General features: G+C 54.9%; 2 protein-coding genes and 2 long non-coding RNA genes across 5 annotated transcripts; 2 read left to right on the plus strand and 2 right to left on the minus strand.

Annotated features, from left to right (window-relative positions):
* Positions 1–1773: 1773 nt before the first annotated feature.
* LOC128079224 (uncharacterized) lies at positions 1774–5723 on the plus strand. 2 transcript variants are annotated; one of them, XR_008206043.1, is made up of 3 exons: positions 1774–2296; positions 2505–2669; positions 5434–5723. It is a non-coding gene; the product is annotated as an uncharacterized LOC128079224 (long non-coding RNA). The 2 variants fall into 2 exon arrangements; XR_008206044.1 differs by having other exon boundaries at positions 2535–2669.
* A 6744-nt stretch (positions 5724–12467) lies between these two features.
* On the plus strand, positions 12468–14124 carry LOC128079019 (rho GTPase-activating protein 30-like). Its single transcript, XM_052679848.1, has 4 exons — positions 12468–12790; positions 12902–12984; positions 13328–13427; positions 13791–14124. The coding sequence occupies exons 2-4, from the start codon at positions 12903–12905 to the stop codon at positions 14107–14109; spliced, it is 501 nt and encodes a 166-aa protein (XP_052535808.1). The 5' UTR covers positions 12468–12790; position 12902; the 3' UTR covers positions 14110–14124.
* Positions 14125–19547: 5423 nt separating this feature from the next.
* On the minus strand, positions 19548–22533 carry LOC128078969 (DNA-directed RNA polymerase II subunit RPB1-like). Its single transcript, XM_052679755.1, has 3 exons — positions 21982–22533; positions 20841–21372; positions 19548–19561 (listed from the first exon to the last, which is right to left on the minus strand). The coding sequence occupies exons 1-3, from the start codon at positions 22498–22500 to the stop codon at positions 19548–19550; spliced, it is 1065 nt and encodes a 354-aa protein (XP_052535715.1). The 5' UTR covers positions 22501–22533.
* A 454-nt stretch (positions 22534–22987) lies between these two features.
* On the minus strand, positions 22988–24278 carry LOC128079233 (uncharacterized). Its single transcript, XR_008206050.1, has 4 exons — positions 24147–24278; positions 23948–24053; positions 23173–23568; positions 22988–23046 (listed from the first exon to the last, which is right to left on the minus strand). It is a non-coding gene; the product is annotated as an uncharacterized LOC128079233 (long non-coding RNA).
* Positions 24279–25022: the final 744 nt, after the last annotated feature.

Raw genomic sequence — 25022 nt, forward strand, 5'->3', positions numbered from 1 at the left:
TCTCAATAAATGGCAGGTTCAATTCCTTTTGGCTCCTGTAGTGTTTGCTACACGTGTGTTCTGTTTCTCTTCTCTTTTTTCCATGTTGCCTGGCGGTGCCTGGCTGGAGTTCCCATGAGCCCCGGGCCCACTTGTGACCAAGTGAGGTGCCAAAAACAGAGGTATCTCCTAAACAGGCTTGTGCTGAGTGCTGTCCTCGTCTTGGGCTTTGTCCAATGCCCACCTTTCTTTTCTAGCCCACTTTGTTGAGGATGGCGTGTGAGGCTTTCTTCTTTCTTTGTAGGATTGGCGACTCCAGCCCCAGAAGTAGCAGGCATTTGGGGATGTCCAAGGTTCCGCAGTGAACGTGTCCTGTTCCTGGTAAAGGTGTGGGCGTTCCTGGACACGAAGGTATCTATCTTCATGCCTTGCCCATGTGCCCAGTCCCCCACCAGATGCTGTTTGCCTTTTGGCCCCCCTGATTTGCTGTACTGCTGCGCCCTGATCCTTGCAGAGGGGTAAGTGACACCTTTGTCCCTTCCGGAAAGCGCTCTCCACTTTCCTCTCGTTGGTCACCGGCAGCGCCGTCCTTCTCTCGCCAGGCTCTCATTGGTCAGCGGCAGCGCCGTCCCGCCCTCGCCAGCCTGTGATTGGTCAGCGGCAGTGCCGTCCCGCCCTCATGTGTCTCTCATTGGTGATCGACAGCACCGTCCCGCCCTATCAGCGTCTCATTGGTCATCGACAGCTCCATCCCGCCTCCGCCAGCATCTCATTGGACAGCAGCAGCCTTTTGCCCGCCTTTTGCCCGCCTTTTGCCCGCCTTTTGCCCGCCTTTTGCCCGCCTTTTGCCCGCCTTTTGCCCGCCTTTTGCCCGCCTTTTGCCCGCCTTTTGCCCGCCTTTTGCCCGCCTTTTGCCCGCCTTTTGCCCGCCTTTTGCCCGCCTTTCTCTTCACTTTCCCCCGGCCCCTTTTCCCCTTTCCTCTTCTTTCTTCTCATGTCCTGTTTTTTTCTTCCAGGTCTGCTTTTTACTCTCCCTTCCCCCTTTTATCTCCCTGTTTTTTGCCCATTTGTCCCCCTCTTCTTCTCTCTCCTTTTCTCCTCCTCATCTCCTTTTCTTTTTCCTCCCTTTCTCATTCTTCTTTTCCCCTTTCCCCTCTTGTCTTCCTTTCCCTTTGGCCCCCTTTACTCTCCTCTTCTTCGCCCCCTTCTTCTTCTTTTTGCCCCCATCCCCACTTCCCCTTTCACCCCCTTTACCCCTTTTCCTCCCCATCTCCCTTTTCTCCCCGTCCCCCTTTTTTGTTTTCCTTTTCCTCTTTTTCTCCCCCTTCCTTTCCCCCCCCCCCCCTCCTCTGCGGCCCCATTCCTTTTTCCTTCCCCATCGTCCCCTTTTCTTCCAAAGCCCATTCCATTCGCAGTGCGATAGCGGCTCCTGCGAGCAGCCGAGCCCCGAGCAGCAGCGCTGCGTCTTGGCTCCCCCATTGCCCGCTGCTGAGCTCTTCCTGCCCTGGCTCCTCATTGGCTGAGCGCTGCTGCTTCCCCTTCCCCTTTTTGGCGACGCTTCACCACTCGCACAAACAGCCAGCAGACGCACATCTTTGCTGCCCAAACGCACGCAGGCCTTCATTGCTTCATTGCTTTCTCACCACTGCTCTCTTAACCAACGTGCGGTCGGAACTTGCGGCTCTCAGGTTTTCAGCATCAACACAGACACAGCCTCTGAATTGCTTCATTACCCCCCTGCCATTTGTGACCTTCCCGCTGCTCGTCGTTCTGCTCATCCGGCAGTCCTTCTGCAGTGCTGAGCTCGGCAGGAGGACAGAGGGGAGCAGCTGGGAGCCTCACAGCCTCCTCGCGTTCCCACGCAGCGGGACAGCGCTGCTGCGTGCGACGGCCCTGATTCCTCCCTCGTCCCCCTTTTCCTTTTTTTCCTCCCTCGTCCCCCATTTCCTTTTGTCCTTCTCATGCACTTCCTGCTATCCCGCCTTATCCCCGCCTTCCCTCATCTCTTCTTGCACTCTTTGACCCCTTTTTCTCCCCCCATCCTTATTTCTCTTCACATTCTCCTGTTCTTTTTTCCCCTTTCCTCTTCTTCGTCCCCAGCTCCGCTTCCCCCCACCTCACGTCCCCTTTCTTCTGTCCCTGTACCCCATTTTTCCCTTTTTTTCCCCACCCCCCTTTTTTTGTTCTCTGCTGTCCCCTATTCCCTTTTTCCTCTTTGCTCTCTCTCTCCTTTCTTCCCCCTCATCCTGTTACAGAAGAGAGTGAAGGAATGATGGACAAGCTGGTGCAGGATGGCAGCAGCAGGGTGGAAGCCCAGGTGGGTGCGATGAAGCCGGGGGTGGGCCTGGGTGGAGCCCGAGCCCTGCCTGAGCTCATTTAAGGGCTGGGAATGGCAGGGCTCAGATGTGTGCCTGGGCTTCTGGTGTCAGTGAGGTTGGGTGAGCAGTGAGGTTTGGGAGGGACCGACTTGTTGGCCTTGAGATTGATGCCCAGCTCCTTGCTCGTCGCATTCTGTTTGGCTCGAGGTTCCGGACACGGCTTGCTCTTCTAAGCAGTGTGAGGACTGCGAGAAAGGCTTTGTTGGATGCAGCAGGAAAGCACAGCCGCTGGTGGATGCCAGTGTCCGCTCCTGAGGCTCTGCGCCAAGGTACGTGGATCCCTGCCGTCTCCTGTTTCACACGCTCGCTCAGGTCCTTTGGGGCTTGGTGTCGCTTGTCCCTCGTGCTCCCGTTGCTGTCACCGCGTGTTGTTCCTTTCCCCATGCTCAGCTCTGCCCAGTGCTGATGGGATGCCAGTGCCACCTGCTGCTCTTAAGAAAAGGTAGGTTTGATTTCTTTTGGTTTCCATAGCATTTGCTACACTTTCATTCTGTCTCTCTTCTTTTTTTTTTTTTTTTTCTTTTTGCTCTCAATAAATGGCAGGTTCAATTCCTTTTGGCTCCTGTAGTGTTTGCTACACGTGTGTTCTGTTTCTCTTCTCTTTTTTCCATGTTGCCTGGCGGTGCCTCGCTGGAGTTCCCATGAGCCCCGGGCCCACTTGTGACCAAGTGAGGTGCCAAAAACAGAGGTATCTCCTAAACAGGCTTGTGCTGAGTGCTGTCCTCGTCTTGGGCTTTGTCCAATGCCCACCTTTCTTTTCTAGCCCACTTTGTTGAGGATGGCGTGTGAGGCTTTCTTCTTTCTTTGTAGGATTGGCGACTCCAGCCCCAGAAGTAGCAGGCATTTTGGGATGTCCAAGGTTCCGCAGTGAACGTGTCCTGTTCCTGGTAAAGGTGTGGGCGTTCCTGGACACGAAGGTATCTATCTTCATGCCTTGCCCATGTGCCCAGTCCCCCACCAGATGCTGTTTGCCTTTTGGCCCCCCTGATTTGCTGTACTGCTGCGCCCTGATCCTTGCAGAGGGGTAAGTGACACCTTTGTCCCTTCCGGAAAGCGCTCTCCACTTTCCTCTCGTTGGTCACCGGCAGCGCCGTCCTTCTCTCGCCAGGCTCTCATTGGTCAGCGGCAGCGCCGTCCCGCCCTCGCCAGCCTGTGATTGGTCAGCGGCAGTGCCGTCCCGCCCTCATGTGTCTCTCATTGGTGATCGACAGCACCGTCCCGCCCTATCAGCGTCTCATTGGTCATCGACAGCTCCATCCCGCCTCCGCCAGCATCTCATTGGACAGCAGCAGCCTTTTGGCCCGCCTTTTGCCCGCCTTTTGCCCGCCTTTTGCCCGCCTTCCCCCGGCCCATTTTCCCCTTTCCTCTTCTTTCTTCTCATGTCCTGTTTTTTCCTTCTAGGTCTCCTTTTTACTCTCCCTTCCCCCCTTTTATCTCCCTGTTTTTTGCCCATTTGTCCCCCTCTTCTCCTCTCTCCTTTTCTCCTCCTCATCTCCTTTTCTTTTTCCTCCCTTTCTCATTCTTCTTTTCCCCTTTCCCCTCTTGTCTTCCTTTCCCTTTGGCCCCCTTTACTCTCCTCTTCTTCGCCCCCTTCTTCTTCTTTTTGACCCCATCCCCACTCCCCCTTTCACCCTCTTTACCCCTTTTCCTCCCCATCTCCCTTTTCTCCCCGTCCCCCTTTTTTGTTTTCCTTTTCCTCTTTTTCTCCCCCTTCCTTTCCCCGCCCCCACCCCTTGACCCCATTCCTTTTTCCTTACCCATCGTCCCCTTTTCTTCCAAAGCCCATTCCTTTCACAGTGCGATAGCGGCTCCTGCGAGCAGCCGAGCCCCGAGCAGCAGCGCTGCGTCTTGGCTCCCCCGTTGCCCGCTGCTGAGCTCTTCCTGCCCTGGCTCCTCATTGGCTGAGCGCTGCAGCTTCCCCTTTTTGGCGACGCTTCACCACTCGCACAAACAGCCAGCAGACGCACATCTTTGCTGCCCAAACACACGCAGGCCTTCATTGCTTCATTGCTTTCTCACCACTGCTCTCTTAACCAACGTGCAGTCGGAACTTGCGGCTCTCAGGTTTTCAGCATTAACACAGACACAGCCTCTGAATTGCTTCATTACCCCCCTGCCATTTGTGACCTTCCCGCTGCTTGTTTTTCTGCTCATCCGGCAGTCCTTCTGCAGTGCTGAGCTCGGCAGGAGGACAGAGGGGAGCAGCTGGGAGCCTCACAGCCTCCTCGCGTTCCCACGCAGCGGGACAGCGCTGCTGCGTGCGACGGCCCTGATTCCTCCCTCGTCCCCCTTTTCCTTTCTTTCCTCCCTCGTCCCCCTTTTCCTTTCTTTCCTCCCTCGTCCCCCTTTTCCTTTTTTCCTTCTCATGCACTTCCTGCTATCCCGCCTTATCCCCGCCTTCCCTCATCTCTTCTTGCACTCTTTGATCCCTTTTTCTCCCCCCAGCCTTATTTCTCTTCACATTCTCCTGTTCTTTTTTCCCCTTTCCTCTTCTTCATCCCCAGCTCCGCTTCCCCCCACCTCACGTCCCCTTTCTTCTATCCCTGTACCCCATTTTTCCCTTTTTTTCCACGCCCCCTTTTTTGTTCTCTGCTGTCCCCTATTCCCTTTTTCCTCTTTGCTCTCTCTTCTTTCTTCCCCCTCATCCTGTTACAGAAGAGAGTGAAGGTATGATGGACAAGCTGGTGCAGGGTGGAAGCCCAGGTGGGTGCGATGAAGCCGGGGGTGGGAGTGGGTGGAGCCCGAGCCCTGCCTGAGCTCATTGAAGGGCTGGGAATGGCAGGGCTCAGATGTGTGCCTGGGCTTCTGGTGTCAGTGGGGTTGGGTGAGCAGTGAGGTTTGGGAGGGACCGACTTGCTGGCCTTGAGATTGATGCCCAGCTCCTTGCTCGTCGCATTCTGTTTGGCTCGAGGTTCCGGACACGGCTTGCTCTTCTAAGCAGTGTGAGGACTGCGAGAAAGGCTTTGTTGGATGCAGCAGGAAAGCACAGCCGCTGGTGGATGCCAGTGTCCGCTCCTGAGGCTCTGCGCCAAGGTACGTGGATCCCTGCCGTCTCCTGTTTGACACGCTCGCTCAGGTCCTTTGGGGCTTGGTGTCGCTTGTCCCTCGTGCTCCCGTTGCTGTCACCGGGTGTTGTTCCTTTCCCCATGCTCAGCTCTGCCCAGTGCTGATGGGATGCCAGTGCCACCTGCTGCTCTTAAGAAAAGGTAGGTTTGATTTCTTTTGGTTTCCATAGCATTTGCTACACTTTCCTTCTGTCTCTCTTCTTTTTTTTTTTTTTTTTCTTTTTGCTCTCAATAAATGGCAGGTTCAATTCCTTTTGGCTCCTGTAGTGTTTGCTACACGTGTGTTCTGTTTCTCTTCTCTTTTTTCAGTGTTGCCTGGCGGTGCCTCGCTGGAGTTCCCATGAGCCCCGGGCCCACTTGTGACCAAGTGAGGTGCCAAAAACAGAGGTATCTCCTAAACAGGCTTGTGCTGAGTGCTGTCCTCGTCTTGGGCTTTGTCCAATGCCCACCTTTCTTTTCTAGCCCACTTTGTTGAGGATGGCGTGTGAGGCTTTCTTCTTTCTTTGTAGGATTGGCGACTCCAGCCCCAGAAGTAGCAGGCATTTTGGGATGTCCAAGGTTCCGCAGTGAACGTGTCCTGTTCCTGGTAAAGGTGTGGGCGTTCCTGGACACGAAGGTATCTATCTTCATGCCTTGCCCATGTGCCCAGTCCCCCACCAGATGCTGTTTGCCTTTTGGCCCCCCTGATTTGCTGTACTGCTGCGCCCTGATCCTTGCAGAGGGGTAAGTGACACCTTTGTGCCTTCTGGAAAGCCTTTTCCCCGCCTTTTCTCGCAGGACATGAGAACAAGGAAAAGGAAAGGGGAAAAGGGGATGGGGAAGGTGAAGAGGGGACCCATAAGTGACCCTCAAGTGCCCCATAAGTGCCCCATGGCACCCCACAAATGACCCAAAGAGCTCCAGAGTTACCTGTGACCCACAGTTGCCTTCTGCAGTGACCTACAAGTGCCCCATAAGTGACACATCAGCGCCCCACAAGTGACCCACAACTGCCCCACCAGCGCCCCACAGCTGAGATGGCAGCGCCCTATAACTGTCACATCAGTGCCCGAAAAGCGCCCCACAAGTGCCACATCAGCACCCCAGAAGTTGCACATCAGGGACCCACAAGTGACCCACAAAGCCCCACAAGTGACACATCAGGTGCGCACCAGTACCCAACAAGCGACCCATCAGCGCCCCACAAGTGACCTGTGACCCACAAGTGCCCCCCCAGTGCCCCATAAGTACACCCCCAGTGGCACATCAGCGCCCCACACATGCCCCACCAGCGCCCCATAAGTTCCCCACAAGTGCCCTAGTAGAGACCCATAAGAGACAACAAGTTCCCCACAACTGCCCCACATATGGCACAGGAGGGACCCACAAGTGACCTAGAACTGAAAAACAAGAGACCCACAGGTGCCCCGTCAGTGCCCTACAAGTGCCCCACAAGATCCCCACAAGTGGCACTGCAGGGACCCATGAGTGACTCACAAGTGCCCTTAAGTGCCCCACAAGTACCCTCCAGTGACACAAGTGACCCACAAGCGCCCCCCTAGAGCCCCAAAAGGGCCCCACAAGTAACCCATCAGCACCCCACAAGTAACCCACAGCACCCAGTGACCCACAAGTGCCCCATCAGCTCCCCACAAGTCGCTTACGACCCACAAGTGCCCCCCCAGTGCCCCAAAAGTGCCCCACAAGTGGCACAGCAGGGACCCACAAGTGACCTAGAACTGAAAAACAAGAGACCCACAGATGCCCCGTCAGTGCCCTACAAGTGCCCCACAAGATCCCCACAAGTGGCACTGCAGGGACCCATGAGTGACTCACAAGTGCCCTTAAGTGCCCCATAAGCGCCCCATGGCACCACACAAGTGACCCAGAGAACTCCAGAGTGACCTGTGAACCACAACTCCCTTGCGCAGTGACCCACAAATGCCCCACAACAAACACAGCAGCGCCCCACAAGTGCCCCATCAGCAACCCACAAGTGGCCCACAAGAGCCGACCAGTGTCCCATAAGCGACCCATAAGCGCCCCACCAGTGACCCACAAGTGACACATCACCGCCCCATAACTGCTCCACACAGCCCCATAAATGACCCACAGCACCCTGTGACCCACAAGTGCCTCCCAAGTGACCCGCAAGGGGCATATCAGCGCCCCAGAAGTGGTCCATAAGTGACCCATGGAGTCCCACAATTGCCCCACCAGTGCCCCACAAGACACAAATCAGCACCCCACAACTGACCCCCTAGAGCCCCACAAGTAACCCATCAGCGCTTCAGAACTACCCCATTGGTGCCCCACAAATGATCCACAGCATCCTGTGCCCCACAAGTGCCCCGTCAGCATCCCACAAGTCATCTATGACTCACAAGTGCCCCTCCAGTGCCCCACAAACGACCCACGGCAGCCTGTGACCCACAAGTTACACACAGGGACCCACAAGTGCCCCACAAGTGACTCACCGAGCCGCCGAGCCCCGCCATTCAGCCGGCAGCAAAGTGGTGGCCGCGCTCTCTGCTGTTACCGCGTGGCCGATGCGGGGAACTGCCACTGCCCGTTGCTGAGGCCCACAGGCGGCACGATGCATGCGTCCACCAACGCGGAAGCGCCGTTCTGACCACTCTGCGCAGCTCCTCCGCTGCTCTCTATGGTGCTCAGTCCTCCACTCATAGCGAACACGCGCCCAGCAATTCGCGGCAGCCATTGCTTCCACAGAGCGCTGCTGCTCCGGGCCAGGAGCCGATTCTCACACCGCCGGCTCAGCCGTTTTCTCCCCTTCTACCCTGGGAAACCCCCCGTCTATTGCCGCCGTTTTAGCCTGGAGCCCAGCCGGGAACTGAACGGTTCGGCTCCCCGCTGCCCCTCGCCGCCCCGGGAGCCAGCAAACGTCCCCTTCCACCCCCAGCCCTACGCTGCTCGCCAGCTGTTTCAAAGCCCGCACAGCACCAGTGGAACACGAGCGGCTCGGCGCGCTTTGGAGTGGCTCGTGGCGGCTCGGCGCAATTCGGAGTGGCTCTCAGCAGCTCACGGCGCTTCGGCGTGCCATGGAGCGCCTTGGAGGGCTTCCGAGGAGCTCGAAGGGCTTCAGAGGGGCTCGCAGCGGCGCGGAGGGGCTTGGAGCGATTCCGAGCGGCTCGGCGCAATTCGAAGCAACTCGGAGCGATTTGCAGCAATTCGAAGCAATTCGCAGTGGCTCGGAGGTTTGCGATGGCGGTAGCGGCGCGCAGCAGCTCAGCCCCAGCAGTCCCATGAAAGCAACACCTATGCGGAAATCCGGCCGCTGACGCTCTTTATATACGCGCACGTTTCTGCCACGCATGCGCACTTGTGCCGTAGCACTGCGCACGCGCCAGTTCCCATACAGCACTGCGCATGCGCTGCATTTGATGACCTACTGCGCATGCACGAACATCCCCGCCATTTTGCGCATGCGCGTTGCCGGACAGCACACCGCGTGCTCGTCGCAAAAAAAAAAAAAAAAAAAAAAAAAGAAAATAGTTGCAGTACCCATTTTTGGCCACACGACGGCAGAAGAGACCGTGAAATAAAAATAACATAGAAATAAAATAAAATAAAAAATAAAAGAAAAAAAATGTAACAAATAAAATAAAAATTAAAAGAAATTAAAAAATAAGTAAAAAATAAAAAAGATAAAAAATAAAAAATAAAATTAAGAAATAATAATAAAAATAAAAAATAAATTAAAAAAGAAAAGAAAAGAAAAGAAAAATATAAAATAAGAAAAAAATAAGAAATAAATAATAAAAATAAAAAATAAAAGAAAATAAATAAATAAAAAATAATAAATAATGAAAAATAAATAATAAGTAATAAGCAATAAGTAATAAGTAATAATGGCCACTTGTGGGTCACTTACTGGGCACTTCTGAGTGACTTGTGGGTCACTTGTGGGGCACTGGGGGGGCAGAAGTGGGTCCCTGCTGTGCCATTTATGGATCACTTGTAGGGCGTGGGGGGGGCACCTGTGGGTCATACGTCATTGTGGGGCTCCATGGGTCCCTTGTGGGTCCCTGCTTTGCCACTTGTGGGTCACTTATGGCTCAGTTACGGGCAGGGAAAAGGCGGGCAAAAGGCAGGGGGAGGAAGAGGCGGGAAACGGGGACGCGGAGGAAAAGGGGATGAAGTGGAACGGGGACAGAAAGGAAATGGGGATGGAAAAGGGAAAGATAGAGGAGATTGGGCTTTACCAACATCCCGTAGCTGTGCATCCATGGTCTGCACCCTGTCATTCCTGGGAACGTACCAACCTGCTTGGCAGTGGGTGGCTCAGGGCTTTGGCAGAAGGCATCTTTCCTGACAACGCAGAGAGCTGTGCTCATGTGCCACCATTAAAGCATGCAGGGTTGTTCCAGTGTTCCCCCATTAAACGCAGCAGAGCTGCGCTAATATTCCCCCATTCAAACCACCTCACCTTTGCCACTGTGCCACCTTGAAAGGCATTAGAGTAGAGGAATGTGACAGCATTCAACCCAGCAAAGCTGTGAACCGTGCCACCAGTAAACACAGCAGAGCTGTGCCAGCGTGCCAACATGAAATCCAGCAGAGCTGTGCCACTACAAGAACCAGAAGAGCTGTACCAGCATTCAAGCCAGCAGACTTGTGCCAAGGTGTTCCAATTATACCCAGCAGTGCTGTGCCAATGTGCCACCAGTAAGCCCAGCAGTGCTTTGCCAATATGTTCCCATTAAACTAAGCAGGGCTGTACCAATGCGTTCTTTAGTGATGAGCACATCCTTGCTAAGTCCTTGAAAGTAATCCGCCATGCGATATGGGGAGATACTGCCCACAACGCCTAAGGGACCCCATTTCATAATGGGAACTGCTAGCTCATAACAGGGGGATCCCACAAATCTGGAATCATTTTCTCCAGAAGAGTATTGTTCTCCCCCTTGACCCATTGATACAAATTACCAAGAAAAGACATGATGTACATTTTAGTACATTTGGCCTGCCTGGCTCGCCAAGTGGATAGTCAAAGAATATTAGGATGTTATAATCACGAAGTAAACAGAGTTAAGCAAAGCAGACCATGATAACAAAAGAGAACAAACAGAAGGCTGACCCCCATTGTGGCCTCACTCACCGAACACCAGCAGAGGCGATCTCCAGAAGAGATCTTTTCCCACTAGTAACCAGCTCTTCAATAGGTCTAGGAGGGGTGCAGCCTGGCTTCCGGCAGCACAGCTGAATTGCCTTCACCTGAGCTCCTCTGGCTGACTCATTGCTCGCCTCAGCTGATCAATCAGAGGTTCAGGCTGTGACTCAGCCGTCCCCATACGCACCGCTTTACTGTGTTTCCTGGTGGCACACGGGCACTGCTCTGCTGGATTTCATGGGGACACATTGGCACAGCCCTGCTAGGTTGAATGGTGGAATAGTGCACGGCTACGTGGTGTTGAATGGGGGCACACTGGCACAGCTCTGCTTGTTTGAATGGTAGCACATTGCACAGCTCTGCTCGGTTTATTACTGACACACTGGCACCACTCTGCTGGGTTAGTGGTGACATATTGGCAAAGCACTGCTGGGATTAATGGAGGCACACTGCACAGCTCTGCTGCAGGGTTTCTTAGTGACACGTTGTCCCAGTTCTGCAGGGTAAAATGGGGCCACACTGGCACAGCTCTGCTGGTGACACTACGCCTGGCTCTGAAGGTTGTGTCCATGGCCTTTCGATCCAGCGACAGTTTGTTGCAGTGTGGTTCTCCGTGACTGCACTTGCGCATTCTGTGGCCACAAGGGTAGAAGGGAAAACCCTCTCTTCAGAGGCAACTGGAAATTTGAGGAGCAACAGATGTTGTGCTCTCAGGGAGCACGTTCAAAAAAGTCGGGAGCACTGGCAAGGGACCTAGAGGAAAAACGCCCACCAAAAGATTGTAAAATGTGCCACCATTAAGCCTCGCAGAGCTATGCCACCATTCAACCTAGCACAGCTGTGCCATGCGTCACCAGGAAACCCAGAAGAGATGAGCCAGTGTGTCTCCATGAAACCCAGCATATGTTTGCCAGTCTTTCACCATTCAACCCATCAGAGCTGTGCAAGGTGTCACTATTGAACAGCGCAGAGCTGTCAATTGTGTTACCATTAAGAACAACGAAGCTCTGCTGGATTAAAGACAGCAGAGGTGTGCTAATGTGCCACCATCAAACCCAGAGAGCTGTGCTCATGTGCCACCATTGAAGCATGCAGGGTTGTTCCAGTGTTCCCCCATTAAACCCAGCAGAGCTGTGCTAATGCTCCTCCATTAAAAAAAACATAACCTTTGCCACTGTGCCACCTTGAAGGCATAAGAGATGAGGCATATGGTGACGCAGAGCCAGGCGTAGTGCAATCTTCGTATTTTTACACGAGGCGAAGTCCGAACATCTCTGTTTGTATGTGTGCAGAAGAGCCCGGTACTCGGAGAAAAGCAGCCGACTGCAGTCGCCCTTTCCCAGCGACCGAGAAAAACGAGACCGCTGCTGGAGGCTGCAAGCGGCATTGGGGATAAGCGCGTTTACTCGTGCAGCAACGGCAAACGCTCCGGAGCGGTTCGCCGCGGTGCCGCTTACAAACAGCGACAGCATGTAGTGCCATTCCGATGCTGAGAACTTGCCAAGACTTCCTGCCTTCTCCAGTGCTTTCAATGGGGTTTTTTCTGTACGCGGTGCGGACTACAGCGCTCCCTACTATTTCGATTGTGCTCCCAAGGAGCACAACATCTGTCGCTCCTCGCATTTCCCGTTCCCTTTTCAGAGCGTTTTCCCTTTGACTCTTGTCACAGAACGCAGACGTGGAGCCATGGAGAAGCACAGCGCATCGAATTGTCGCTCGATCCAAAGGCATGGACACAGCATTCAGAGCAAGGGGTAGAGCATTCTTCGTTTTTTTACACGAAGCGAAGCCCTGGAAGCAGACAAGCTCAGCCTGATCCTGCTTTGGGTTACGGTTAAGTGGTACTATTCAGTATTACTGCTAATTGTGAAGGGTTACCCTTCTGCACGGTCTTTAGAGTTACTGTTTTAGATTTTAAGGAAAGAGCGATCTGTTAGCCCCATGGGGTTTACTCGCATGTCTTTGCCACATCCTGCATCGTGCTGATGCCACTTCTGGTGGCCCCAGGAGGTGGTTATTTCCATATTCACGATGCTTGCGAGAATTCCTGCATTGTTTGTTTGTTTGTTTGTTTTTTGCTATTCCCCAACTATTTCTGCAACGGGAATGGGATTAATAGCCAAGTGTACTTGGAGATGAATGCCCACTGCGAGGAGCTGAGCTGCCCAACCTGGCTGTAAAGCAGCCCGCTGCTTGGACTCCTTGGTCTCGGTGGCACCAGCTGCGTGCCGCTATGTTCCCCAGAGGCCTCTTGGAAGGTATAAAATGTGCCTCGATGCTGACCAGCAGCGCGCTGTGCCCATGGTTCCCGACCCTGCGGCAGGTATCTCGCCTGATTTGTGTCTCAATCCCTTTCTGCACTTTTCCAGGATGCTGTTGGTGCCACTACAGAGGAGGAGCGGCTGGTCAGAATGCGGGACGTCATCCAGCAGCTGCCCGCTCCTCACTACAGGTCAGTGCTGCCCTCAGCCTGCTGAGCTCAGCCCTGCTGCACTTCAGAGGGCAATGGTGCGATTCCAGGCTTTGTCTCACGCGAGCAACGGGATGCCTGGGTGTGCTGAAACGCTGCATGGGGTTAATTTGTGGGGTCAGTTCCTGGGCACGGGGGCACGCTTGGTGCAGCTGATGGCTGTGGCTGTGCTGTGCTGGGGCTGGGTGCTGCAGCGTGGCGCTTGGTCAAGTTGGATCTACTTCCTCTTCAGCGACAGTAGCAGTAATAACAACTAGTGTGAATTGAGGTTTGCTTTGTGAGTGGCAGCACGGCATGGTGAACATCTGCCTCTCTTGTTTTCCAGGGCACCTGATGAGACACTTGGCCTGTCTGTCTGCGAACAGCTCTGTCACCAACATGCACGCTAAGAACTTAGCCATTGTGTGGGCTCCAAACCTCTTAAGGTCAACTTCTTTTTCCATTTCAACGCTTACATCTGTTCTCCAGTAAAATAAAGCAGTCCTCCCTTCTTCTGCACCACATGTGCTCTTCTCCTGTAAAATGTGCAGTGAGTGGCTGACAGCAGAGCAGGAGCCTGGACTGTTCTCCAACCCCACGTGGGCACAATTTCTAGCTGAGCATTGCTGCTCTCTTGTTTAGATGGGACTGGTGTGTCCTTGATCAGACAGGAGAACTTCTTCAGTGGCATCACTGATTGCCCACTGCAGAAGTCTCTGGAGCCCAGTTTGACAGCTTTGGGCTGCAACAGTTCAGACCTGGGGAAGCGATCTTGGCTGAATGACTTCTAAAACCTGCCTTTTCTACAGATCACAGCAGAGCGAGTCTGCCTGCGCCAGCGGGAGAGCTGCCTGCACGGAACTGCAGACGCAGTCAGCTGTGGTGGAATTCATCATCGACCACACAGACGTCCTCTTCTGCTCCACATCTGGACCTGACATTGCAGATGGAGCAGGTGAGTGTCTTCCTCCATTAGCTTTATCTTGGTCAGACACCTGGATCAAATGCAGGCCTTCTCCAAGTCCTTTGAAATATGCTTTTACGGCAAGGGGACAGCAGAATCCTGGGCTTAGGTTAGAATCTGGCACCCTGGTGCTGGGTGCTGAGAATGTGCAAGCCCAAACTTGACAAGAAGAAAACCGTCACCATCATGATGTTTTGCAAGCAGGTGAAGCTTGGTGAAAGTGTGGCAGCGAATCTTTCTGAGTTCACCGTACCTGCTTTCTGGGGTTTTTGTTTGCCTGTTTCAATACAGGGAGCTGCTCCTAATTACGACTGCGTCCTTTGCCATAGACACACCTCTGAGCACATGGTTGTTTTGAGCTGCTCTTCTTGCAGCGGCTCGGATAAGCAAATCTGAGAAAAACACAGCAGCTCCCGGACCTGCGATGGCTGTGCTGCCGCTTTCTGATCCTGGCTCTCACCTGTGGTTTTCCCTTCCAGGGCACAGATCTCTCTCAGGGCCACATGCCTGAATCCAGTTCCGGTTCACCTCGAAGCAGAGCTGTTGGTCAGACCTGCGGGCACTGGAAACTAGACGTGGCAGTGAGATGGGGCCGATGAGGTGTTAATGTCAGAGTCAGAGATGCTTTTGAAGTTCTTTTATGGCTGCACAATTCCCCAGCAAGCAGCTACGCCTTCCAGCTCATTCAAAGCCACCCTTTGATGCTGTCCTGTACAGCTGTGGAGCGTTTGCTCACATGCTCTGCATCTTGCTTGACACAGTTGAGGGGAATTTAGCCAGCAAGACTTCAGGGCTGAGCTGTGGGAATGGAACCATCCTCGACTGTTTGAAACAGAGCGAGTTTCTAAGCTGTGTTTCAGCAGGAACCAGGCGGTGCTAGGAACAAGCAACTGTTGGCACGAGCTCAGTGCAGCTCTTCCCTCACCCTGCGCCACGCACGGCTCACACCAAGTCCACCAGGCAGGATGAGCTCACCCAGACCCGGCGTCGCATTGGTCAGTGGCAACGCTGTCCCACCTCCACCAGCGTCTCATTGGTCATCGACAGTGCCGTCCCGCCCACACCAGTCTCTCATTGGTCAGTTGCAGTCCCATCCCGCCTCCGCCAGCGTCTTATTGGTCATCGGCAGCGCCATCCCACCCTCACCAGCCTCTAATTGGTCATCGGCAGCGCCGTCCCACCCCCCGCCAGCCTCTCATTGGTCAGTGGCAACGCAGTCCCGCCCTCGCCAGCATCTTACTGGTCATCGGCAGCACCGTTCCACCCTCGCCAGCCTCTCACTGGTCATTGGCAGCACCGTTCCGCCCTCGCCAGCCTCTCATTGGTCAACGGCTGCTCCGTCCCACCCCCACCAGCCTCTTATTGGCCATAGGCAGAGCCGTCCCACCCTCGCAAGGCTCTCATTGGTCATCGGCAACGCCATCCCGCCCCTGCCAGCCTATCATTGGTCAGTGGCAGCGCCATCCCCCCATCACCAGCCTCTCATTGGTCATTGGCAGCGCAGTCTCGCCCCCGCCAGCATCTTATTGGTCATTGGCAGTGCTGTCCTGTCCTCAGCAGCCTCTCATTAGTCATCAGCAGCGCCATCCCGCCCCCGTGTGCCTCTCATTGGTCATAGGCAGCGCCGTCCTGCCCTCGCCAGCCTCTTACAGCCTCTGATAAGGCTGTAGTCCAAACCTTGGTGCAGAGTGGTCTGCTGGGGCTCTGTGTCGCCCTCTAAGGCTCCAGTTTTGCCATTCCCGAAGGCAGGTGGCACCGATCCACTGGTACAGGATCCAAGAGAAATTAATGGCACGGCTCTCAATGACGCTTCTTTTAGGCCCTCCTTTCAGGTTGGGGTGAATCGTAATTTGGAAACACCTTTCTGCCTCCGTGGGCTGCCTTTCTCTTTTGGACTGGGTACCCGGGTTTTTGGTGGCTGAATTGAGGTGCGCTGGCTCTTAGCGCTGTTGTTAGCCAAAATATTAATTCTCTACTTCTATGCTCCTTTTTGAAACAAGCGCCCCAAAGCTGCACAGAATGGAGCAGATTGTCTGGAGGGAGATCGCACGGCACATGCGGGATGAGCGGGGGATCAGGCCCAGCAGCATGGGTTCACGAAGGGCAGCTCCTGTTTGACCAACCTGATCTCCTTTATGATGCGGTGACCCATCTGGTGGATGAGGGAAAGGCTGTTGATGTGCTCTACCTAGACTTCAGCAAAGCCTTTGACACCATCTCCCACAGCATCTCCTGCAGAAGCTGGCAGCCAGAGGCTTGGATGGCTGCACTCTTGGCTGGGTGAGGAGCTGGAGGGCCGGGCACAGAGAGTGGTGGTGAATGGAGTCAAATCCAGCTGGCGACCGGTCGTGAGCGGTGTTCCCCAGGGGTCGGTGCTGGGCCTGTCCTCTTCAATATCTTTATTGATGACCTGGATGAGGGCATCGAGTGCAGCCTCAGTAAATTCACAGATGACACCAAATTGGCTGGAAGTGTGGATCTGCCTGGGGGTAGCGAGGCCCTACAGAGGGACCTGGACAGGCTGGAGAGCTGGGCTGAAGCCAATGGGATGAGTTTCAACAAGGCCAAATGCCGGGTCCTGCACTTCGGCCACAACAACCCCAGGCGACGCTGCAGGCTTGGGGCGGTGTGGCTGGAGGACGGCGTAGAGGAAATGGACCTGGGGGTATTGATGGATGCTGGGCTGAACATGAGCCACAGTGTGCCCAGGTGGCCAAGAAGGCCAATGGCAGCCTGGCTTGCATCAGAAACAGCGTTGCAAGCAGGAGCAGAGAGGTGATTGTTCCCCTGTATTCAGCACTGGTGAGGCCGCACCTCGAGTGCTGTGTCCAGTTTTGGGCCCCTCACTGCAAGAAAGATATTGAGGCCCTGGAACGTGTTCAAAGGAGGGCAACAAAGCTGGTGAGGGGTCTGGAACACAGGGCTGCTGAGGAGAGGCTGAAGGAGCTGGGAATGTTCAGCCTGGGGAAGAGGAGGCTCAGGGGAGACCTCATTGCTCTCTATGACTGCCTGAAGGGAGGCTGTAGTGAGCTGGGGGTCGGCCTCTGCTCTCGTGTCATCAGTGGTAGGACCAGAGGGAATGGCTTCAAGCTACAGCAGGGGAGATTCAGGCTGGACATGAGGAAGTATTACTTCTCAGAAAGGGTGGTCAGGCAGTGGAATGGATGCCCAGGGAGGTGGTGGAGTCACCAAGCCTGGGGGTGTTCAAGGAAAGGCTGGATGTTGTGTTGAGGGACGTGGTTCAGTGGGAGCTGTTGGTAAGAGGTGAACGGTTGGACTGGAGGGGCTTTGAGCTCTGTTCCAACCTCAGTGATTCTGTGATTCTATGATTCTATGATAAGTGACCCATAGAGCCCCACAGTTGACCTGTAACCCACCAGTGCACTGCCGTGCCCCAGGAGTGACCCACAAGTGACACTGCAGGGACCAGCAAGTGCCCCACAAGTGACACATCAATGTCCCATAAGTCACCCACAAGTGACAAGTCAGGGTCTCACAGTTGCCCCACAGCGACCCACAAGTGACACAAAGAGCCCCCCTTGTGATCTGGGACCCAGAAGTGCAACCCCAGTGCTCCACGTGTGGCACAGCAGTGACCCACAAGTACCCCACAAGTGCCCCAGAGCGCCCTACAAGTGACCTGTGACCCACAAGTGGCCCCAAGTGCCCCACAAGTACCCTTCAAGTGCCAGCGCAGTGACCCACAAGTGACGCATAGAGCCCCACAAATGACAGGTACCCCCCCAGTGCCCCACAAGTGACACATCTGCACCTCATCACTGACCCAGAAGTGCCCCATGAGTGCCCCTCAACTGACCCAGAAGTGATCCAAAACGCCCCACAAGTCACCTGTGACACACAAGTGGTTCCCCAGTGCCCCACAAGTGACCCACAAGTGGCACAACAGGGACCCACAACTGCCTCCCAAGTGACACATCAATGCCCCATAAGTCACCCACAAGTGACAACTCAGGGTCCCACAAGTGGCACAGCAGCCACCCACAAGTGGCACCGCACTGACCCACAAGTGAACTGTGCCCCACAAGTGCCCCACAAGTGACACATCAGCACCCCACAAGTGCCCCTACAAATGACCTGTGACCCACAAGTGGCCCACAAGTGCCCCATAGGTACCCTTCAAGCGGCACTGCAGTGACCCACAAGAGACCCATAAGTGAGCCACAAGTGACGCATAGAGCCCCAGAAGTGACCTGTAACCCACAAGTGTCCTCCCAGTGCCCCACAAGTGCCCCACTGGTGACAAATCTGTGCCCCATAACTGACTCACAAGTGGCAAAGCAGGGCCCCACAAGTGCCCCGTAAGTGACACATCAGCACCCCATAAGTGCCCCACAAGTGACCCATAGAGCCCCAAGTGACCTGTGACCCCCAAGTGCAACTACAGTGCCCCACAAGTGACAAAGCAGCGGCCCATAAGTGACCCACAAGTGGCAAAGCAGGGACGCACAAGTGACCCTTAGATCCATAGAGACACATGGGGATGCCCTTAGCAATGCAGCTGTGCTGCCGGAAGGGGTGGAGCCAGGCTGCAGCCCTCCTAGACCTGTTTAAGAGCTGTGGGGCTCTTGTGGGGCACTTGTGGGGCACAGTTCACTTGTGGGTCAGTGCGGTGCCACTTGAAGGGTGCTTGTAGGTGGCTGCTGTGCCACTTTGTGGGACCCTGAGTTGTCACTTGTGGGTGACTTATGGGGCATTGATGTGTCACTTGGGAGGCAGTTGTGGGTCCCTGCTGTGCCACTTGTGGGTCACTTGTGGGTCAGTTAGGGGCTGCTGGTGTGCCACTTAAGGGACACTTTTCGGGCACTTGTGGGGCAGTGGGGTGCATTTGTGGGTCACAGGTCACTTGTGGGGCTCTATGGGTCACTTGTGGGGCACTGGTGGGTCCCTGTGATGCCACTTGTGGGTCACTTGTAGGTCAGTTCTGGGGCACTGATTTGTCACTAATGGGGCACTTGTGGGTCTCTCTGGGTCACTTGTGGGGCAGTTGGGGGGCACTTGAGTGTCACTTGGGGGTCACTTGTGGGGTGCAGATGTGTCACTTGTGGGGCAATTGTGGGGCACAGGTCAACTGTGGGGCGGTCTGCATCACTTGTGGGTCACTTATGGGGCACTTGTGGGAACCTGTGGGGCAATTCTGGGGCACAGGGGGGCACTTGTGGGTCACAGGTCACTGTTGGGCTCTATGGGTCACTTGTGGAGCACTTGTGGGTCACTTATGGGTCCCTTGTGAGACACTATGCGTCCCTTGTGGGGCGCTGGGGTCACTTGTGGGGCACAGTTGAGTCGTGGGGCTCTATGCGTCACTTGTGGGTCACTGCGCTGGCACTTGAAGGGTACTTGTGGGGCACTTGGGGCCACTTGTGGGTCACAGGTCACTTGTAGGGTGCTCTGGGGCACTTGTGGGGTACTTGTGGGTCACTGCTGTGCCACACGTGGAGCACTGGGGTTGCACTTCTGGGTCCCAGATCACAAGGGGGGCTCTATGTGTCACTTGTGGGTCGCTGTGGGGCAACTGTGAGACCCTGACTTGTCACCTGTGGGTGACTTATGGGGCACCGGGGTGGTACTTGTGGGTTACAGGTCACTTGCGGGGCACTATGGGTCACATGCCATAGGGACACATGGGGACTCTGTAGGGACACATGGGGAATCCATAGGGACACATGGGGATGCCATAGGGACATAAGGCGACTCCATAGGGACACATGGGGAATTAACAGGGACACATGGGGAATCCATAGGGACACATGGGGAATCCATAGGGACACATGGAGACTCCATAGGGACACATGAGGAATCCATAGGGACACATGGGGACTCCATAGGGACACATTGGGAGTCCATAGGGACACAAGGGGACTCCATAGGGACACATGGGGAATCAACAGGGACACATGGGGACTCCATAGAGACACATGGGGACTCCATGGGGACACATGGGGATGCCATAGGGACACATGGGGAGTCTGTGGTGACTCAATGGGACGCCATAGGGACACAGGGGGACGCCATAGGGACACAAGGGGACTCTGTAGGGACACATGGGGATGCCATAGGGACACATGGGGAATCCATAGGGACACAAGGTTATGCCATAGGGACACATGGGGAATCCATAGGGACACATGGGGAATCCATAGGGACACATTGGGAATCCATAGGAACACATGGGGAGGCATAGGGACACATGGGGACGCCATAGGGATACATGAGGACTCCATAGGGACACGTGGGGACGCCATAGGAACACATGGGGACTCTGTAGGCACACATGGGTACTCCATAGGGATACTTGGGGATGCCATAGTAACACATGGGGACACCGTAGGGACACATGGGTTGCCATAGGGACACATGGGGAATCCATAGGGAGACAAGGGGATGCCATAGGGACACATGGGGACGCCATAGGGACACAACGGGACTCCTTAGGGACACATGGCGACTCCATAGGGACACATGGGAACATCGTAGGGACACATGGTGACTCCATAGTGTCAAATGGGGATGACATAGGGACACATGGGGACTCGATAGGGACACATGGGGAATCCATAGGGACACAAGGGGACGCAATAGGGACACATGGGGAATCCATAGGGACACATGGGGACTCCATAGGAACACATGGGGACGCAATAGGGCACATGGGAACTCTGTAGGGACACCTGGGGACTCGGTATGGACAGATGGGGATGCCATAGGGACACATGAGGACTCCTTAGGGACACATGGGGACGCCATAGGGACACATGGGGACGCTGTAGGGACACATGGGGACTCCGTAGGGACACATGGGGAATCCATAGGGACCCATGGGGACTCCATAGGGACACACATAGGGACACACATGGGGACACACATAGGGACACACATGGGGACGCTGTAGGGACACATGGGGACTCCATAGGGACACATGAGGAATCCATAGGGACACATGAGGACGCCATAGGGACACATGGGGACACCGTAGGGACACATGGAGACTCCATAGGGACACATGGGAATGCCATAGGGACACATGGGGACTCTGTAGGGACACATGGGGACTCCATAGGGACACATGGGGAATCCATAGGGACACAAGGGGACTCCATAGGGACACAAGGGGACTCCGTAGGGACACATGGGGACTCCGTAGGGACACATGGGGATGCCATAGGGACACATGGGGAATCCATAGGGACACAAGGGGATGCCATAGGGACACAAGGGGACTCCATAGGGACATATGGGGATCCCATAGGGACACATGGGGACTCCTTAGGGACACATTGGGACACCATAAGGACACATGGGGATGCCATAGGGACACATGGGGACACCGTAGGGACACATGGGAACTCCATAGGGACACATGGGGACACCGTAGGGACACATGGGGATGCCATAGGGACACATGGGGACTCCATAGGGACACATGGGGACACCGTAGGGACACATGGGGATGCCATAGGGACACATGGGGAATCCATAGGGACACATGGGGACTCCATAGGGACACATGGGGATGCCATTGGGACACATGGGGACTCCATAGGGACACAAGAGGATGCCATAGGGACACGTGGGGACGCCATAGGAACACATGGGGATTCTGTAGGCACACATGGGTACTCCATAGGGATACTTGGGGATGCCATAGTAACACATGGGGACACCGTAGGGACACATGGGTTGCCATAGGGACACATGGGGATGCCATAGGGACACATGGGGAATCCATAGGGACACAAGGGGATGCCATAGGGACACATGGGGACGCCATAGGGACACAACGGGACTCCTTAGGGACACATGGCGATTCCATAGGGACACATGGGAACATCGTAGGGACACATGGTGACTCCATAGTGTCAAATGGGGATGACATAGGGACACATGGGGACTCGATAGGGACACATGGGGAATCCATAGGGACACAAGGGGACGCAATAGGGACACATGGGGAATCCATAGGGACACATGGGGAATCCATAGGGACACATGGGGGTGCCATAGGGACATATGGGGACTCCATAGGGACACATGGGGAATCCATAGGGACATATGGGGACTCCATAGGGACACATGGGGGTGCCATAGGGACACATGGGGAATCCATAGGGACACATGGGGGTGCCATAGGGACACATGGGGACTCCATAGGGACACATGGGGATGCCATAGGGACACATGGGGACTCCATAGGGACACATGGGGACGCTGTAGGGACACATAGGGACTCCATAGGGACACATGGGGATGCCATAGGGACACATGGGGTCTCCATAGGGACACATGGGGTCTCCATAGGGACACATGGGGACACCATAGGGACACATGGGGATGCCATAGGGACACATGGGGAATCCATAGGGACACAAGGGGATGCCATAGGGACACATGGGGAATCCATAGGGACACATGGGGATGCCATAGGGACACATGGGGACGCCATAGGGACACATGGGGAATCCATAGGAACACAAGGGGACTCCATAGGGACACAAGAGGACGCCATAGGGACCCATGGGGACTCCATAGGAACACATGGGGACGCAATAGGGCACATGGGAACTCTGTAGGGACACCTGAGGACTCGGTATGGACAGATGGGGATGCCATAGGGACACATGAGGACTCCTTAGGGACACATGGGGACGCCTTAGGGACACATGGGGACGCTGTAGGGACACATGGGGACTCCGTAGGGACACATGGGTAATCCATAGGGACATATGGGGACTCCATAGGGACACACATAGGGACACACATGGGGACGCTGTAGGGACACATGGAGACTCCATAGGGACACATGAGGAATCCATAGGGACACATGAGGACGCCATAGGGACACATGGGGACTCCATAGGGACACATGGGAATGCCATAGGGACACATGAGGACTCTGTAGGGACACATGGGGACACCATAGGGACACATGGGGACTCCTTAGGGACACATTGGGACACCATAAGGACACATGGGGATGCCATAGGGATACATCGGGAATCCATAGGGACACATGGGGACACCGTAGGGACACATGGGGAATCCATAGGGACACAAGGGGATGCCATAGGGACACATGGGGACTCCTTAGGGACACATTGGGACACCATAAGGACACAAGGGGATGCCATAGGGATACATCGGGAATCCATAGGGACACATGGGGACACCGTAGGGACACATGGGAACTGCATAGGGACACATGGGGACACCGTAGGGACACATGGGGATGCCATAGGGACACATGGGGACTCCATAGGGACACAAGGGGATGCCATAGGGACACATGGGGAATCCATAGGGACCCATGGGGACTCCATAGGGACACATGGGGAATCCATAGGGACACATGGGGACACCGTAGGGACACATGGTGACTCCATAGGGACACATGGGGACTCTGTAGGGACACATGGGGATGCCATAGGGACACATGGGGGCACCGTAGGGACACATGGTGACTCCATAGGGACACATGGGAATGCCATAGGGACACATGAGGACTCTGTAGGGACACATGGGGACTCCATAGGGACACATGGGGAATCCATAGGGACACAAGGGGACTCCATAGGGACACAAGGGGACTCCATAGGGACACATGGGGACTCCGTAGGGACACATGGGGACTCCGTAGGGACACATGGGGATGCCATAGGGACACATGGGGAATCCATAGGGACACAAGGGGATGCCATAGGGACACAAGGGGACTCCATAGGGACATATGGGGATCCCATAGGGACACATGGGGACTCCTTAGGGACACATTGGGACACCATAAGGACACATGGGGATGCCATAGGGATACATGGGGACACCGTAGGGACACATGGGAACTCCATAGGGACACATGGGGACACCGTAGGGACACATGGGGATGCCATAGGGACACATGGGGACTCCATAGGGACACATGGGGACACCGTAGGGACACATGGGGATGCCATAGGGACACATGGGGAATCCATAGGGACACATGGGGACTCCATAGGGACACATGGGGACTCCATAGGGACACATGGGGACTCCATAGGGACACATGAGGAATCCATAGGGACACATGGGGACGCCATAGGAACACATGGGGATTCTGTAGGCACACATGGGTACTCCATAGGGATACTTGGGGATGCCATAGTAACACATGGGGACACCGTAGGGACACATGGGTTGCCATAGGGACACATGGGGATGCCATAGGGACACATGGGGAATCCATAGGGACACAAGGGGATGCCATAGGGACACATGGGGACGCCATAGGGACACAACGGGACTCCATAGGGACACATGGCGATTCCATAGGGACACATGGGAACATCGTAGGGACACATGGTGACTCCATAGTGTCAAATGGGGATGACATAGGGACACATGGGGACTCGATAGGGACACATGGGGAATCCATAGGGACACAAGGGGACGCAATAGGGACACATGGGGACTCCATAGGGACACATGGGGAATCCATAGGGACACATGGGGGTGCCATAGGGACACATGGGGACTCCATAGGGACACATGGGGAATCCATAGGGACATATGGGGACTCCATAGCGACACATGGGGGTGCCATAGGGACACATGGGGAATCCATAGGGACACAAGGGGATGCCATAGGGACACAAGGGGACTCCATAGGGACACATGGGGACTCCATAGGGTCACATGGGGATGCCATAGGGACACATGGGGACTCCTTAGTGACACATGGGTATGCCATAGAGACACAAGGGGACTCCATAGGGACGCATGGGGAATCCATAGGGACACAAGGTTATGCCATAGGGTCACATGGGGAATCCATTGGGACACATTGGGACTCCATTGGGACACATGGGGTCGCCGTAGGGATACATGGGGATTCCTTAGGGACTCATCGGGACTCCATAGAGACACATGGGGATGCCATAGTGACTCATGGGGATGCCGTAGGGACACATGGGCATGACATAGGGACACATGGGGACACCGTAGGGACACATGGGGATGCCATATGGACACATGGGGATGCCATAGGGACACATGGAGACTCCGTAGGGACACAGAGAATCATAGA

The sequence above is a fragment of the Tympanuchus pallidicinctus genome, unplaced genomic scaffold (assembly GCF_026119805.1).
Source record: "Tympanuchus pallidicinctus isolate F22 unplaced genomic scaffold, pur_lepc_1.0 scaffold18, whole genome shotgun sequence".
NCBI lineage: Eukaryota > Metazoa > Chordata > Aves > Galliformes > Phasianidae > Tympanuchus > Tympanuchus pallidicinctus.